The following is a 19229-nucleotide window of genomic DNA, read 5'->3' on the forward strand; positions in this document are numbered from 1 at the left end:
TTGAACATTATTTATACACTCGGGTGGTTTAACGTCGTACGAAATAATTTCATTCGGGAAGCGTCCTCGTGAAATTATTACGCCTGACGTAGAACCGCCCATCGTGTATAAATAGTGTTAAAACACGGTTTTGCTATAAGTTATTTCTTAAATAAATTATCTAGACTTTAGCAAGTTTTCTTTCCTGAGAGTGTACGACAAAGCAAAGAAAAATACCGAAATGTTTGATTTTGAAGATGGCGTCATTGGATCTCAGTTTTTACAAATCTATAGCCTGAACGAAAAGATAGTTATAAGCTGGTTCGCTTGTCTAGAAGCCCGCTAATTCATTATGATTACGTTTCTGGGCGAAGACATATTACTATACCACGACGCGGGAGAAATCTTCTAAATACGAAAAACATGGGTAGGCTGACTTACCGACTAGTTAACAGTTAAATGTTAGATTTGCTCATAAGCCTTTCCTCGTATAAGGACCTCAAAAAGTCACATGCTTCAGCTATAATTTGTGCGATCACAGTTTGACATAAGACAAAAAAATATACAGACATACCTCCCGTGATTTAAGATACACATATTTGATACAATTACACTGGTATTACTTTAAATTGTATTGTCGTTTCGTCTGATCTCTTAATCGGATAAAGAGATATCGTGCTGGGAAGCTGTTGTCCCCCGGTCGAATTCCGCTTTTACAAAATAAATTAATGGGTACACCACAGTATGTATGATGTAATAGAAATTAGTGCGATCCTAGGGTATACCACTATACCGTTTAATTTCACACGTCATACTTTTTAAGCATGTCAGTTTTCATGGTTTAATTTCCATTCAAAAGAAACTACATGCATTCCTAGGTTTTATATGGCTCCATGCAAAATGAACACAAAGAAACTCTTTCAACGAACGGGTGATTCAAACATTTCTTTTAAGCTATTTCTGTTCTGTTCTGTTCTGTTTAATCATTTTCTAATTAATCGAGACTTAAATAAGACTGTACGTTAAAAACAAAATATGTAAAAAATGTAGACATGGAATAAAATTCTGTCAGCCTGTTAATTTTGCAGTTAGTTTGAACAAAAGCTGTCGATTTTCTGATGTATTTAACAAATAAAATGTTGTAATCATTTTTATGTAATTATAAGAACTTTGTAATAGTTCTTAATACTATTGTTATACAAAATTTTGTAACGAATTCTTCATGTTAGGAAGCCATCCAGCAGATGGCTTACGGAAGGTCGGTGGTTCTACCTAGGTGTCCGCCCATGATGAAATAATGCATGGAGGGGTACCTCCACCATCAAAGCTGGAAAGTCGCCATATGACCTTTAATTGTGTCGGTGCGACGTTGAACCCAACAAAAACAATACAAAAATCGGGAGGCAAAATATCATGATCTTAGAAAGAAGCGTCACTGCTGCTCATGCTGATTACATGTTGTTACTGAAATAACTGATGCCGTTTTCTATAGTTACTGGAAGGTAAAATTTTAATGTTACTGTTTTTTTTTCTCAGAAATACAGCCATAGGAATAACAAAAATGTATGGAATCAGTGAATTAAAGCATAAGAAATCATTCGAAACATTTTTAGAAACATCTCCATCTTATTCTTACCACTTGAAATATATTTTGCTTCTTAATATTACATGCAGAAATTTACATCAGTGAACAACTGATATAACTCTCCTAATTCTTTAATAATAAACACTTGACGTAAATCTGATTTGTCTATTTTACTTGTACCTTTTTACAATAAGTTTTCTTGCCAACAGTTCTAGAAGATGCCATACTTATGTGTTGAGTAGACTGAAAAATATTCGGTAAAACAATCCTGAAATGCATGAACAGCTAACCTACACGGTAACTCATTCGAATTACAGCTCGCCTATACGCACCGCTAAGTACAGATCTCCCATACGCACCGCAAACTACAGCTCGCCTATACGCACCGCTAAGTACAGATCGCCTATACACATCGCTAACTACAGCTCGCCTATACGCACCGTTAAGTACAGCTCGCCTATACGCACCGCTAACTACAGCTCGCCTATACGCACCGCTAACTACAGCTCGCCTATACGCACCGCTAAGTACAGCACGCCTATACGCACCGCTTTGTACAGATCGCCTATACGCACCGTTAAGTACAGCTCGCCTATACGCATCGCTAACTACAGCTCGCCTATACGCACCGCTAACTACAGCTCGCCTATACACATCGCTAACTACAGCTCGCCTATACGCACCGTAAAGTACAGACCGCCTATACGCACCGTTAAGTACAGATCGCCTATACGCACCGTTAACTACAGCTCGCGTATACGCACCGCTAAGTACAGCACGCCTATACGCACCGCTTTGTACAGATCGCCTATACGCATCTCTATCTACAACTGGCCTATACGCACCGCTAAGTACAGCTCGCCTATACGCATCGCTAACTACAGCTCGCCTATACGCATCGCTAACTACAGCACGCCTATACGAATAACCGCTCGCCTACACACCACATTAACTACTTCCAATAACGCTTGACTACGCATCAAAGCAAAATATGCAATAAGATTGAAAGACAATATTGACAGCAACTTAATTTGGAAGAGACCTGAACAGCAAAGTTACTTATCTTTATTTCTGGTGAAGGTTATTACGTCAAATGTGTATATCTCCTCAATTTGAAAAAAATACGATATAATGTTCCTCCACTTTAATGGTTAAAATACCAGAGCGCATGCGTTATCTTTTCAGCTTGCTATTGAATAAAAAAATGCCATTCTGACGTTTTACAAGCTACTTGTTCATACCTTTCATAATCTTTAAAGTGATTTTATTATTCATTTTACTGCCATTATAATCATTTACAGAATGAAATGCGTACATAGCAATGAAACTCTATTACGTGTTTTATTACTCGTTACCACCCAAACTGTTACCCTCGAGACACATATTTCAGTTCGCTGCTTCAACCAGTGAGAGAGTCCACATATATTGACTACTGTAACAGCCACTGCTGTGAAACTTTATAAATTGTTGCATTAGGCTGAATCTTGGATCTTTCAAAACATTTTTTTATAAGATATGTGATTTGTCCGAAAAACATAGCCGTCCAAGTTCTGACCTAATGATATATTTATGAGTAATGGTCTAGTTTTATGCAAGAAATTTATTAACTGCCATCTGTTTTAACTGAGCAAGAAGATATAATGACGCTAACGTTTTGACGTAGAAACGTAACGTCGTTGACGTCATGTGGTCTTGGATACACAACGTCAGTTATGTTTGTTATGTCCTGCTAGTCAGACGAGCATTCATATTTAAAACGTTTTTTTTTACTAACAAAGAAAACTATTAAAATGAAACAGCAAGCTAACAGAGCAATGGTAAGTGGATACATTGTTTAATATCTACAAATATTGTTTTATATGAGACATTTGTATTGAAATAATGTTTTAGATATTCTTTTCAAACGTCTCTAGATTTGTTCAAAACGAGTCCGGTATTTACTGTCTCTCATCAGATCGCGCCATTTCTTCAAATATATAATTTGTGTACACATAAACAGCACTGTCATAAGATATTGAATAATGTAAAACACATTTAAACAATTAAATTAAAAACAATAAAACCAAATTCTGAAATACAATTTTGTGATTGTCTTTTTCAAAAAGTGACTCACATTAAATACTGATTTGAAATGACGGTATGATAGGCATGCGTTAAACGTATTCATAGATTTTAAATTCGCCTTCTTTAAGACTGTGATTTTCTTTACCAGTGTTTAATTCCTTTATTATTCTTGGACCCGTTTCACGAAGATCTGAACTAAAGAAAAAAATGTTTCACCAAAACGCCATCTGTTCGTCTGTGTCGAACAAAAATATAATCATATATGTCACCACATTGATCGAGGACATATACTAAGTTTAGTTTTTTACTAATTTATTTTAGCTCGGTTGTGATGAAAGCTTAAAGACGTGCTCCAGTCCTACTTTTTAACCTTAAATATTCACTGAAAAAGCATGAAAATTCTGACTATGACCTGTGAAATAAAGTGTGGCGCGTGGCCGTTAACTGTTACCTATTGTAAATTGTAATCATGGGTTGCATACACACAATAGAATTTGTATAGCCGCGGAGCAGGGCTTTAAAGGTTAGTTGAACAACTCTTGATTCCGTTTCCTGGAAAAACCAGTACTTTGTCATATGAGAAGTCATGGTCGTGACCACAGTAGGGCTCAAACCAATGACCCCAGAGTTGAGCGGCCGACACCTTAACCGCTTGGGAAAAAAAAAAACGCCAAGGAAAGAACTTAGAATGAAAGGTCTGGACCTTTGCCAAACAGGCTCCAGATCTAAATGTCCTTAAATCGAACAGTGACGTTTGAGGTTTGTGAGCGGTGCGTTTAACTGTTAAATGGGTGTGTACAATTATATTTGCACACTTTCGTATAGCTTTACTTGTAATTCACTCTAGACTATTGTCACAGGGTGAGAAAAACGTGCAGCCAGACCGGGAATCGAACCCGGGACATCGGAAAACCGTTCTGATGCTCAACCGACCGAGCTACCCAGTCACCAACACATTTTCTCCACGTTTTAGTATTCAAGTTCTTTACCGCGACATATTCAAGTCCAGGTGCTATCTTATACACGACTTCTTAATTGCATCACCGGTACACATTTTGTACTATATGACCGCTCTACATCAAACACATGTTTACTGAACTAATAAGTCAAATAAATGAAAATAAAACCAAACCTTTTATATCTGATGTCGTGTAATAAAAGACGTTTTGAATGGTTGGGCGATCAATAGTCAACATACTAATCCTTCGGTTCTCGGACCCCGGGCAATAGTTTTAACTATTTACCGGTAAGCCTTTCAATTAAGTGTAAGTTTGCATAACTGACCGCTTTATGACTTGGTTGCCGGCTTGCCGCTCAACAGTCCTCACTCAACAGTCCTCACTCATCAGTCCTCACATTTCCCTGTCAGTTTGATTACGCAAACACCAGAAAGAATAAGACGGAACTGAAAGTTACTGAATAAGAATTTTCATTTAAAAAAAACGGGAGTAATGTAGTGATTTAGATAAGAAAAGACAGGTCACCAGAAACAGACATAACTGGGAGATATATTTAAGTAAGATATCAATATAGAATTATTTTTCTTATTTGATCATTTTCTTTCTTTAAGCGTATTTTGAAGCAGATGTGGAGAAAGATATAATCATTTCTTCATTTCTGTCACATGCAACAATCTTCTTTAATAGTACAATTACGGCTGCACATTGTGTATGTTATGCGCGAGGAATATATTTCTTTTAATATATGTTTCGTAGACCAGGACCGGATTAATTTGCTCATGCAGATATCGAAGTTTTCATTCAAAAGATTTATGTTTTCATTGTAACCTAGCGGCTTCGATAAAATAGAGACTGCATGTTTAATTTTGCGCTTTTATGAAACTAGCTTATTGCTTTTTTCAGCTGAACTCCTTTCCAGTGCTAAAAACTCAAAGCCCACACCCCCCCCCCCCCCCCCCCCCCCAAACAAAATTACTCATGTAATATTTTTAGGAACAAACTGTAGTGGTTGCTCGATAAATCGGCGGAGTTTCCAACTTTCAAGCCAGTCGTGACATACTTGACCGCGAGAAAATTACATCAAAATCTATTGTTGTTTTTTTTTTCTTCTCCACGACAGTTGTCATTTAGCTGCGGACATTAGACGAATAGTGTCATGATTATTGGCCGTCATTTTGATGCTAGAACAGAAAAATAATTACAATAAAGAGTAAGAATCAATCAAATCTGAAATAGGGTTTTCTTGAATTTTGGTTCTATTTTTCAAGATTCAGGCACAAATTTTGTAATATTTAAAGGTCCCTTCGGGGGGTAGGAGATAGTATTAACTTTTTATATTTTAAAACATCTAAAATAATGATAATATATGGTCAAAATGTCTTTTCAAATGTGTAAAATTCTGGCCTGTGAGTGTTTTTAGAAGTGCGATAATTCCTTATAGGAACACATTGCTTTGATGTGAACAAAACTGCCTGAAAGTTTGCTAACAACCAAATAATACAAACAAAATCAAAACTGAATTTTTAAAACTTGTTCGCGTTCCAAAAATGGCCGAAATTAACTTATTCTATCAACATCATTTTTCACGACTGATTTAATATTTACAAAGATTTAAAAATGTGTTAAAAGCTTCTTAAAATCACCATTTTAATTCTGTAGAATGATAGATCTACATGATTTTCATATCCAAAGAGAAATTAAGAAACTCGTTACAGATAACGTTGATCAAAAAGTAGACTCAACATATTCCCCATTTATATAGAGCTTTAACTCTACACCACTCTTTCATACGTGAGGTGAGCATTATATTTCTATTTCCAGCGTTATGACACGCCTTAAACCACTGACTGATGCAAATATGACCTCGTCATCAGACGACATCATAGAAAGGTCATCAACAGAAGATCATGTGATCAAATCATCACATGACATGTCTGTTGCTGATCACCATACTCCTGACCCAGCATACGTAAAGGAGACTCCTGTATTGAAAGAGAAAATGGACTTTGAACCTAGCGTTCAAAAAGGTACGTATATGTTATGTGTACTTTTTGTACAAAAATAAGTCGTCGAAAACCTTGCAGTGCTTGGTATCATTTGATTTATAGGAATAGCTTGCTCCAATGAACAGCAGTCGACTTTATTCTGAGAATAATTTTTTTTAAATATTTATAGATTATTCATCATTATTATCGTTGAGCATACAATTTCTTTTCTATAAGTTGCTTGCCTTGCATTTGACATCAGTTTCATTTTTGCAGATGATAACGGAACTCCAGTTCGGAGCATCCGCATCAGTCCAAGATCGATGAATTCTAGAGTGTACGCCCCACTTCCGTTCATCAAGCGTGACATGCCTGCGTCTGCAACAGATCATAAATCTGAACTTAAGGCAGACGTTGTGACCCCAGTCAATGACACTTTTGTAGTCATGGACACTCTATATATGGAGCATACTTCCGTAAAATTACGGAGGATTTATTCACCTGTACCATACAGCAGACATTGCTCCTCCTACTCTCCAGTTAACTGGCAAAAGCCAGTAGAAACCTCTACGCCAGAAGAGAGACATCCAGAGGATCAACATGATATCATGATGTTAGAAAAGAAACTTCTTTCTGAGATTCCAACGTCGAACGACAACAATAAAAGCTGCTACTCTGTTTCACATACAAAAGGTAATACAAAATATGATAAAAAGTTAATAAAGCATTTTTTTTTCATGTCAACATCCTTTATAGTAGAGTTGGTGGCATTTTATATAAAACAGGTCAGGCAAAAGCGTGTTTGTGTTGTTCGTTGGATTTAACATCGCACCGACACACTTTATGTCATATGGCGACTTTCCAGCTATGATAGTGCAGGAATACCCCAGGTGCCCCTCGATGCATAATTTCATCACGGGCGGGCACCTTGATAGGTCATACAAAAGACGCCTAGGATATGCATGAATTAATTTTGCATCACATTCTTTAAAGTGCATTTAAAACTCTATAACTCGAAATCCTTTAAGACCTTTTGAAAATATGAGACAGAAGATTTTAAGAATAACATACATTTTTGGGTGTATGTTCTAATCATAAATTGAATAAAGAAGCTGCTCTTAGACAGAACCAAATTACAATTTTTTACCTAAATAAAAGGCTCGAAAGATCAGAACATTGTGTACAAAAACATGCATTTACACATTAAATCATATCTTTAGCATACACTCATGTAAATATTTATGATTACTTGTTTAAAAGTGACCTATAGGCCCATTGGGCCGGGTGTATTTTGTATGTATTTACATGACCTAGTTATGGAAAACTGTTTACACAAGTCACTATAATAAATAAATTACTTACTTACTTACTTACACTTAAATGTTTAAAATGTAGCATTTCTTTGTAACGTTGCCTTTGCAATTTATGTTTTTTGATTTGATAGCCACTTCGGAAACTTCCATTACCAATAACGATATCGACACGGTCGCCGTAAGTAAGGCATTGGCCATGGAGAAAACGCTTGGGAATATGGACCGTTGTGGTGTAAACACAAGTTGCTCTAAAGAGTATACCCAAGTGGAAAATGATATCAAACAGAAAGAAAATAGGCGGAAAGAAGAGCTGATCAAGATGAAACCAAGAGAGAAGCAACAGTTCGCAGTAAATCAGGATACAACAGCCAAACAATCGAAAAAGAAAAGTACAAGGACAAAACAAAGCAAATCCAAGAAGTCAACTAAAATAACTGTATCTGAGACAACTGCTGTTAAGGAAAGCAGTGAATCTAACGGTTAGTTGTCAATTTTCTAATCAGTTAACTCCAGGTATTTCAGTATTACACATTATACATTTTAATATACATGTAGTATACTTTTTTAAAACATGAACACTGTGAAGTTATTTATTCATGATTCCATTGTGAAAGTCTTGCGTTCACAGCTCTGTTATTTTTCTCTTGATACATTCATAATACACATTCAGTACTCATTGTCCTTCAGGTTCACAAGAAATGCTGGAACTTAAAAAGGTTTACGAAGCTCACTTGAAAGAAAAAGAAGAATTTGAAAAATTGATCGAGAAACGAGAAAATGAGATAAATGAACAATTGAGGTACCAACCATTTTGTTATATTTTCTTTTGTTTTCCGTTTTGACTGCTCAATGACGTAAATCTACAGACGTTAAGACAAATATTCACGCTTCAAAATTTAACTTGTTCTGATGTTCTAATAATTTATTTGAATCTCTGTGTTTGATGCCAAATTAATCGCATCAACAATTACAAGAGTTTCCTATCATTTTATCCTACAGCATTGTGAAACAGTATTTACTTGTTAATTACTGTACATCATTTTCTTTTAGAGAGATGGATGAGGTGATGGAATCAATTTATTCAGAACATGCTGAGTTAGAAAAAGCAACTGGAGCATTTGCTGATGCAATGAAAGCCCACACTAATTACAAAGACGAAGCGTCACGACTCAGAGTTCAACATATAGAGCAAGAGATCAGTTCAGATATTTTGTTAGAAGAGAATGCAGACTTGAAAGAGGAAATCCGTGAACTGTATGATGAAATAAATGAAATGAAAGAAAGACGGGCTTTAGGATTACAGGAGTTAAAGCAAGACACAAAAGAAACAGAATGTGCAGTGGAACTCTTGAAATACAAAAACGAGGAGGTGGAAGAAGAAAGTAAAAAGAAAATAGAAGAATTTAATAGTTTGAGAATGATACTGATGGACAATGGTATTACGTATGTTAGAAAGGGAACGTTTGCTCAAGAAGTTGATAGTAGTATTTCTAAGTTTCCACCACTGAACTCACAAAATATGATTCGTCCCGAATTAGAAATTGATATCGCACATATTGGGAATGTTTCTCCAGATATTGGGACACCTCGGAACGATAGTATAACTGAAAATGGCATATTATTAAAGTGGGTTAATGAGCAAAACTTTCCTTCCGATGAAAATGCGAAAATATCTGCAGATTGGGATACCGATGAAAGAAATGATTCTGTTGAGGTATTTAACAATGAAAGAGGTCAACCACATGGCACCACAGCCGTGTACGTCCCACAGCCTCTCAGTGTAAAAATCACTGATGAAAACATTGGAGAGGGAGATGCGCCAGTATGCGCAGTTAAAGACGAAAGAACATCACCTGACTGTTGCAGATCGGAAGTACCGGAAAGGCAAATGTCTGCAGCTGAATTTGCAAGACTGCCTGTTGTTCGTGAGAGAAAATCTAGAATCCCTAAACCACTTGTGCGACCTTATGGGCGCGCTGCTGGAGACAGTGAAATTCTTAAAGCCTCTGAAGGTAGATCCTTAATGAAGACTCAGGATGAAAATTATAAAAGAGATGATTGTACACCAGATGTCAAAGGACATGCCACAACATCAAGCTTAGGTTATTTTGATCCAGAGATTGATAAATTTGACCGAACGGACGTAGAAAGATCTGATAATATCACAAGCTGCAGCATTGTTTCAGAACAATGCCGAGAGTTTAAGGGAAATACAATCCGTAGGTCAGGTGATAAGCTTAGCGAACGTTCCGTGAGGAAACACGAAAATGCTCAAAAAAATTGCAACAAGACAGAAATAAAATCAAAGATTGACACTGGATTAAAACATCGACCGACCAATACCACGGCAAATAAACCAGGAAAGCTTATTCAATCTATTACAAAAATTGATAAGTCTGCTTCTAGAAATAGAAAAGAAACGAGGAAAGAACCAGCACGTGTGAAATACAGCAACAAAGATGCCGTAACAAACATAAGAAAGGAACCATCTTGTATAAAAGCTAAAAACCACGATCTTCCTCCATTGAAAAATGTGTCTATGGCAACAAAGAATGCCGATAACGTACCGAGATCGTCTTCGTCATTTGGAAATAAAACACCTCTTCCAAACATAAAACCAGCCAATCAACACAAAACTAAAACACTTCTTCCGAACGTAAAATCAGCAAATCAACAGAAGGACATGAAAGCAGCATCTGAAAAAAGACCAGCTAGACGGCCAGTTTTGCCCCCAATAAAGTCATCAAAGGCTGATCCCCATAAAAGACCATTTGCAAACGCAGAAACGGACAAAAATGCAACACAAATGTCGTCAAAGAATCATACAGCTAAAGCCAGGCCGGCTTCGTTTTCCCCTACACCACCATCATATGCATCTAGATCTACTAGGAAACCAAGTTACAGAACGCAAAAATTGCAAAGCTCGAGAAAGGACGATAAAGCAAGAGTGTTCTATGAGAGGGCATAAATGACTTATTTATTAAATGAAGAAATTTGATATCTTGATTACCATTTGTAGATGACATTTTGTTACTGAATGTGTTACGTGTGAACATATACTTTGAATATTTTTTTTTTTTGAATATCGTGATTAAAAAGATCATAGACTTAGACTGGTTGTTATATTGTTATTGCTATTCTTTCTTTATTTAAGATCGCATGATTTTTTCAAGATTATGACATTTCTGCTGGCGGCAAGTGATTCTGCCTTTGCGACAAGTGTAGATCATGATCAGCCTGCACATCCTTGCAGTCTGATCATGATCTGCACTGTTCGCTAATCAGTCTTTGGTAAGCACCCCTTTTAACAGTTAATGGTACCGTCCAAATTGAAAGATGGACAAGTTCATTATAGAAATTTAGCAGGGTAAGGGTTAATGTACAAATGTAGCCTCCCTCACTTCCGACCTTAAGTCATGTGTCAACCTTCATCTATCCACCAAAACGGCAATAGATTGTACAGAAAACAACATATACTGAAGATTATATAATATAATGTTTCGAAAACTTTAAGAAAATCTTAGATACATATATATACTTTTAAATGTTCTCATTAAGACTGACTAAATGAACTGCAGTTGCATGGACCATAACTCTCGCGATAACTGTTCCGGATAGGTTAGTTATAAAAACAGAACTGGACGTTTAAGGGACATGCCTTTAGAAGAAAATAAAAATTTCAAACAAAAAACAATTACAGTTATAGCTACGTATATTAAATATGAAAATAAACATAAAGCAGAATAATTCAAATTCAGACGGAATTTCCTCTTTTTAGAGTCGATTTTCTTGGTGCCACTAACGCTTTAGAGCGTCTTACAAACCAATTGTGAGTTTTTAAATTTAAATACTTTCTAGAACTTACTGAATCATTTTATTTTTACTTTTTTATTTATACATGTAACTACTAACGTTTACATAAATCCGGAGGCGCGCCCTTTAAAGTGCTGCACATTCTGTTTGATCATTTTCAGTTATGGCCCATAACTTTAGTGATACTGATCTAGTTATATCATTGATACACTTTCTGAATAAGTTTTGTCTAGATCCAAAAGAAACATAATCAGATATAATCTTTATAACGCGAATTATGCAAGCGGACATGATCTGAAAACGTGCCTTTAGATGTATTAGTATACACTTCATATACTAGAATATTAAAACAAGTCAAGTTATTGAGAACAAATATTTATCTCATTTCAAAGAACTATATGTGCCAGTCCGCTTAGCACAATAGAGTGAGCACAGGTTTATGGAGTGTGGGGCCTTGAGTTCGATCCCCGGACGAGGCGTATGTTCTCCGTGACGATTTGATAAAAACATTGAGTCTGAAATCATTAGGCCGCGATAGTATGAACCAATTTTCCAAAATATTACCATATTTGGCCAGTTGGAAAATGTTAGGGAAAACGCAGGAGTCCCACAACTCACAGTGCCTCCCCACAAACTAGTTACTTTTTCCAGTAGTCCTTGCAGAATTAGACCTATTTTTTTTGCATTTGTACTTATAGCTAGCAATCGACATTTGCAGTTGCGCATCTGACCGATTTCAAGAGGTCAGCTGAGAATGCTTGTTAAAAATGTCAATGCAGGAGCACCAAAACACAAAATCTGCATGGAATATCTTTTAGACGGAAACAGGACCTTCAGTTTGGAGACTCGTCTTTTTGAACCCGGCAAATTCGCTTCCAAGACTGCTACATGAAAAGTTAAAATATCAGAGCGCATGCGTCATTTTTTTTCTGTATGCTTTAAAGTGGGAAAAAAACGCCATTCTGATGTTTTACTGCCTACTTGTTCATACCTTTCTTAATCTTTTTAAATTACATGTTTTTATTATTCATTTTACTGCCATTATAATTATTTACAGAATGAAATGCGTACATACAGGCAATGAAACGTTTATCTTTAACTCTATTTCGTGTTTTATGACCCTTTTAACAACAAAGGACATAACTTTTCTCCTAAAATATAAAGCTATTGCAACTGTTTGTGTCAAAAGACGCATATACAATAGAGTTTTCGCACTCAGGAGAAATGTTATGATTGCAGAATGAAGGCAGTAAAAGCTAGGTGTCAAGGTTGTATATGTGTGCAAAACAATTGCTTACTTTTATCTACTACAAATGTATAGTATTGCTGAGAGGTAAAGTGTTCATGCTACTGCTTTTATTTTCTCTCAGATTCTGCATTTTATGAATGAAGTCAAGGGTAAGGTAAAATGTATGAAATTCAATCTTTTGTGTCTGAAATCATTCATCCTTCACCTTCGTGTGTGGAAGTTGGTAGTTCAACTTGCGGAGAACAGGTTTGTACCGGTGGTACAGAATCCAAGAACACAGCCAATACATGGCTGAAACACTGTTGAAAAACGGCAAACAGACACAATCAAAACACAAAGACTGGAGACAGCGAATTACTGTGGGTACGAACCCGTAGTCAGAAGACAATTTATCTTATCATTACCAGCTTGATATATATTTTACGGCCACAGGTTTATCTAGGGAAGCACTGCACTGCTAGTTTACAAACTGACACGACTTGTTTCATTATCATAGAATTCTTTGTCTACTTTGCCTTTACTTTTTCAAGGCATTACATAAATAACTTTATTAGCAATAGATTCTTATGTTTGGTTGACTGCAAATTAATCGGCCAGCGAGCCTTAAATGACGAAGGAACTCTTTCTTACACGTCCCGCGTTGACCCGAGACATTCCACCTCCGGAACTGCTTGTCTTGCAGATAATCAGTAATCTTGGAACAGTTATAGACTGGCAAACCACTGTTATGTGACAGAATAGAGTAAAATAAACAAACAAAAAATAAGGCAGTCCACGATACGCTATAACATGGTTTAAGCGTTATAAACGTTGTTTGTTTGTTTTTCTAACTCAAAGACAAGGCATACCAAATATTTTCGTAATTTATTTTCTTTGACACCATATCCCTTTGTATTGCAATGTACATATTGACATAAGAGCTGTCCAACAAATTCAACGCAGCATACCTGTCATGTATTAAGAAACACAAATTAATTCAACTGTATGTACATATAAATCGTCCCCTTGATAAAAAGGGATATAGCGTGACTGACAGTTGATACCACTTGTCAGATTCCTCGTGGCTATTCAGTAGAGGGTATGATGTAAGGGAAATGAGTGTAATACTAGAAACAGCCATTGTTTGTGTAACATACTTACTGTTTAATTTCACACGTCTAATACATACTTTTTTAAGCTGAGTTGTCAAATCATGTTAGTTTAATGATCTAATTTCCATTCAAAAGAATGTACATGCATTCAGTATGACCAAACATAATTTTGAAGGGAACGCTTTGATCGTTATATCGCGTTCTTTCAGTTACTTTAAGATAATAAAGACTGCTTTTCGACTATGACACACGTCAACGAATTGTAATAGCGCAACCACAGTTGTTTAGTCGTGGTCCTTGAAAATCCTCATTTCCGTTCCGGGAGAGGACCCCCTGGGTGTATCTCTCGGTAGCCGATCTTCATGTATATCTGCGCAGTGTTGGTGCGCGGATGAATGCTGTAAATGAACTTATCGTTGTAGGCTTTTCATTAGAGATATCATTCCATTCTCCAAAAGAGTCGGTAAGTGTTAGAAGATAAAAACAATCATACTGGTCCCTCATGACAGGGACTTTTTCTTCTGTATTATTTGTTTTATCACGATTACGGACAATGGAATTCAACTGATAGACGAATACAGACAGGTCGGTCGGTGCATTTTTTTTTCAGTGAGGAACATCACCTGCTGACCAAATTCTCATTTGTATCACAGAAAATGTATTGTATATTATACTCTTTGGTTGTATTTTATTTTCGTCTGTGTTTTTGGCCAACCGTTTCTGTTCGTTCCTTTGTTCGTTTCTTTGTTACCATGGAATTTCTCATTCTCAAGCAATCATACTTATCAGTTTCTGAAAGGCAAAGAAATATTTTGGATGAAATATCAAAAAGTGATAAAAGTAAAAGAACAAAGAAAGCACGAAGATTATTTAGTCGATGAGCAGACTAGAGTCAATCTTCTCATGCATTGTACTGATAAAAAATTAGTCTTGAAATTCAAGGTATTCATTTAGTATTTGCAAACTTGAATCTCAAGGTAAGTATCAAAATATAGGTTTTTAGTAAATAGTGTCGGTTTGAATATTAATGCTTTCGTAAACACTTGTAAAATAGTAAAAAAAAATGCTCGAATGGGTAGCTTAGTTCAACAACCTATCGTACAAGATATATTTCAGTTAATTTGTATTCCCCGCAGACCTCCAAGTAGCCAATTAAATTACATCTTCTTTTTCTAATAGACCGGGCAATCGTAATACAATCTTCCAGCTAGCTGAAAATCGAAAAGAAAATTTCACACCTGTTGCTGAAAATGACCCTTGACAATCTGACAATTGCGCATCTTAAAGTGCGGGAGTTGACTCGCTTTTGAAAAGAAATGGTGTCTTTTTTCACAGCGCGTTGTAACCACACGGTTTGTTGACCCTGTTTCGTATTAAAGATTTCATTTAATAAAAACCGCAATATTTCACACATAAAAAAAAAACTACTTTAAACATGATCATGATCAAGTATTTACCGGAAATAGGACATTTGAGTCATCGGACAAAGTCGAAAGATTAAATGCAAAACTTGCTGATTTTTTTATACTTACGTCACAAGTATGATAGGCCGACGCCTCAATATTAGGCAGGGCTGTACTTATGTAATTCTTGTGTCAATAATAGTATATACAAAACGTCACGTTCAAAACGTGATTTTAAAAGGGGAAAAGAACTTTTACAGTTTGCATGAATGCGTCAGTCACCGAAGGCATCTGATAGATGCTGTTTATGAGAATATTTCCCCTGCCCCACATCAAAGATAAAAGATATGTATAAGCTTAAAAACAATGTTCCATTCCAGTAAGTGGGTTTTCTTTCTGTTTTTCTACTTTTTTTTTTTTTTTTTTTTTTTTTGATAATGATAAAAATGTTGAAATGTATGCAGGGGCGACAATTCTGGTACTGATACCTCTAATTTTTACAAAAGCGTTAGATTGACGTTATGCAATGACCGATATCTACATCACAGCACAAAAAACACCATTAAATAGTTTCAAGACCTGTAATAAAATAAAGATCAAATCTGCGGATTTATCCTCAGAAAATAGTTTTCGCTATCAAAGCTACCTGCTTCAGAACTTTCGCTATCTTCTTTTCCAATAGAATACTCATTTAGGCAGATAAACCTATCTAAATTAAACTGTAAAGTATATATTTATTTACACATTAATCCGAACCTGATAGCACTTATATCAAATTAATGTAAATTATATAAAAAATAACAATGATTTAATCAGAAACAAAACTGACAGAAGGCATGAAACATGTAAAACATCAATGAATCTTTAGAAACAAATCTCTTTTTTTTTACAATTTTAGTACCAAGTTTTTGGCGCTATTTAAATAACTTTTTTGTGTCGATTCGCCGTAAGATCAAACTCACTCACTTAACAAAGTTAACAATATTTAGTAACTGCAGGAGAATGTATTTTGTTGGTAGTGTTGGTATTAAGATCAGTTTTAAAGCTATTGAGAACAAAGTTCTGTCAATCTTTCAATAAATCTTGGTTGATTTTACACGATAATTAAGACAAAAGATTTTTTTCTCTCTTTTTTTTTTTGCGTTCATTGAACTATCTATCCAGTTCTTTAATATGGCACTTGACACCCGGGCTTATGACACGTTGTAATGTGGACTTGATGTGAAAGATCATGAATGAGTCAGCAGGGTTCAATAATCCAAGAATCAAAACACTTTCTTTGTTTCACGTTTATTACATTTTATGCATGTAATTAGTCCGGGAGGATTTGAAGAATTTCCAGATATTTAGGCAATTAATTATAATTAATGCGTTACAACTTCGCAGGCCTGTCTGCCGCAGAAAATGTGAATGAATTATCTCTGAAAGTAAATAACGTGTAAATATTGGTGGACGGACGGACGGACAGGCACGGACTAGTTGTTTGGCTGGATTGATAGATGTTTGGATAGATGTTAAGACAAATAAATAAATAGATAAATAAATAAACAAATAAATAAATAAATAAATAAACATGTCGCGTTTCAATTCATTATACGTATGATCATGATGACCATTATGGTATCTAATTTCGCCGACTTAGGGAAAGAATTTAGAACCGAAATATTTAGAATGCAATTTATTACAATTATTGGATACTCTTACAAGAGCCATGTCTAATATTAGTTGACGATATGTTTTCTTTATTGTATTTTATGATTATTTTATGAAGGTAATTGAAGGCTGTCAGTTGGCCTGTCAAAGTCCAGATAAGATCTGAGAAATAGTACCGCCCCATGTTTTATCAACTTCGGTTCCCTGTCAAAAGGCTACAATATCCGCCACCAATACCGGCAAAATCAAAGAAAATGTTTCGACACGCGTAACAAAAACATTACAGGCAAAACAAGTTTGGGTTGTAATGACCAGGTTTAAGAAAGTTTTCTTTAATTAAAAGTTTTTCAACGTTAAATGGACAAAAAATGAAAAGAAAAAATGACCTGGTCATCCAACCAAAAATGTTATTAAAAAGACGGCATGTGGAAAATAAACGTTCGTGGCGTCCAATAATTTTTATTTTCAAAACATCCCTTATAATCAAGCGTTTCAGGTGCAGAAATGATAAAGCCTTAAACGGCGCGTACTCTCTTTAATAGAATGGACAAGATGACATTAAAACCTGTCCAAAGTGACACTTAACGTATTTAAGTATTTTACTGAACCACCCTTCTTATCTCTTTTCCCTTTCGGTTATGATAGTGGATCCTTTGGATGTCAATACCTAAGTATTAGATCAAACATGTACAGTATTGTTAGCAGTATTTGTATATCTGGATTTTGTCTTTATAATCCATCTCGAATCTATCTATTAGCCTCTGACCGGCCTGACCGTGTTTGACCCTTAAATAAGTCTGCTCCGTATTTTAATTATTTTTTTAAAAATTTTCCTATTCAGCAGAAAAAAATGCGTGTTTAAATCATGAGATATAATGTCCAAAAAGTAGATGTTGTTGGGATTAACGGAAAAGTAGTTGACATTCGTATACTTCAATCGGTTTTAAACATACAAACGTTTGAAGATGATTCATAATATTTATAGTAGGCGAGCGTGAAATTCATACAGCTTAAATTCAGTACGTCCGTGTACTCTCGATGGGTACATTTCTCTTTGATGAAAGAGTAGTTTTATGGATTTAAGACCCCGAGAGAATACGTTACATTATCTAGAATGCTTGTAATATAAAGAGACGTATTTTGCATGTTTCGTGCAGCGAATAAGGAGAGAGCGGAATGTTGGAGATAAAGCGATTGCTGGAGTTTAAGTAATTACATGGGGATTTTTACTGATCGTAGGTGGATGAGTGTATTTATTGTTTGATTGTTTCAAAATTTGAGGGAATATGTTCATTGTGAGATAAGAAAATGATAAATGTGAAATTATGATATTCTAATTTGTAAACAGTTAATATTTGAAAGTGTGGATTTATTGGAAATTATTGGAAATTTATAAAACAGTGGAAATATTTCATTTTAACAAAGTGACACCTTGTAGTGTAAGTGATTAGGCTAAACAAGGATTAAGGAACAGCGAAGATTTTAAGATTAGATATGAGCGGCTTAAACGTAATGAAATGCTATATTACGTTGACCGTGTTATACGGTCTTATGTACGCGGTTCGAGCCCAGTGCCCGGACCGGTGTCAGTGCTACGGCACAACCGTCAGGTGCATGTTTCTGCAACTGGAAACTATTCCGGCTGTGCCAAGGACGACCACAATCTTGTAAGTATAAAACTTATCATAACATATTAAAATTCCCAAAGTTTTATTTACATACTCCTCTTTATGTACAATCAATATTTTACGAGCGAGTGAAGTGATATTAATGATAGTGAAATCTTAATAAACGGGTGGATTATAACTTTGTGTGTTTAGACGGTATGTCGAAAAGCGTACGTACATTTACAATCAAAAGACTCTGGGATTTCTCACTTTAGTGTTGAATAATATACAGCACCGGCTTTTGTGAACAATATACTCGCATCAACGCTACTCTTATTTGGTGGTCAAGTCATGGGCTTGTAATCAACATATAAAGACCCCTTTTTTGTTTATTGTTTACGTTCTAGTTTTATCAAAATACAACGGATCGTACTATCGCTTTGTTACTATTGAAGATGTACCAAATTTCAGTCAGAATGTCAATCAGTCTTGATGGATATTGTCGGAGGGGTGTTTGTGTGTTGGGGG

At 35.6% G+C, this 19229-nt stretch overlaps 3 protein-coding genes across 4 annotated transcripts in view; all 3 read left to right on the forward strand.

Moving 5' to 3' along the window:
- The first annotated feature begins 1837 nt into the window (after positions 1-1837).
- Positions 1838-2536, forward strand: LOC128556003 (uncharacterized). Its single transcript, XM_053539882.1, has one exon. The coding sequence runs from the start codon at positions 1838-1840 to the stop codon at positions 2534-2536; it is 699 nt and encodes a 232-aa protein (XP_053395857.1).
- A 726-nt stretch (positions 2537-3262) lies between these two features.
- LOC123523306 (uncharacterized) lies at positions 3263-11117 on the forward strand. The gene is made up of 6 exons (XM_045300993.2): positions 3263-3381; positions 6409-6614; positions 6849-7265; positions 8017-8364; positions 8573-8684; positions 8936-11117. The coding sequence occupies exons 2-6, from the start codon at positions 6413-6415 to the stop codon at positions 10851-10853; spliced, it is 2997 nt and encodes a 998-aa protein (XP_045156928.2). The 5' UTR covers positions 3263-3381; positions 6409-6412; the 3' UTR covers positions 10854-11117.
- A 6956-nt stretch (positions 11118-18073) lies between these two features.
- LOC123523842 (peroxidasin-like) overlaps positions 18074-19229 on the forward strand; it is a 74050-nt gene continuing 72894 nt past the window's right edge. For both annotated transcript variants that reach the window (XM_045301562.2, XM_053539502.1), the window contains exon 1: positions 18074-18761. In XM_045301562.2, coding sequence (XP_045157497.2) covers positions 18589-18761 — 173 coding nt within the window. In that variant the 5' untranslated portion in view covers positions 18074-18588. The remainder of the gene's footprint in view (positions 18762-19229) is intronic.

Source organism: Mercenaria mercenaria, chromosome 3 (genome assembly GCF_021730395.1).
Source record: "Mercenaria mercenaria strain notata chromosome 3, MADL_Memer_1, whole genome shotgun sequence".
NCBI lineage: Eukaryota > Metazoa > Mollusca > Bivalvia > Venerida > Veneridae > Mercenaria > Mercenaria mercenaria.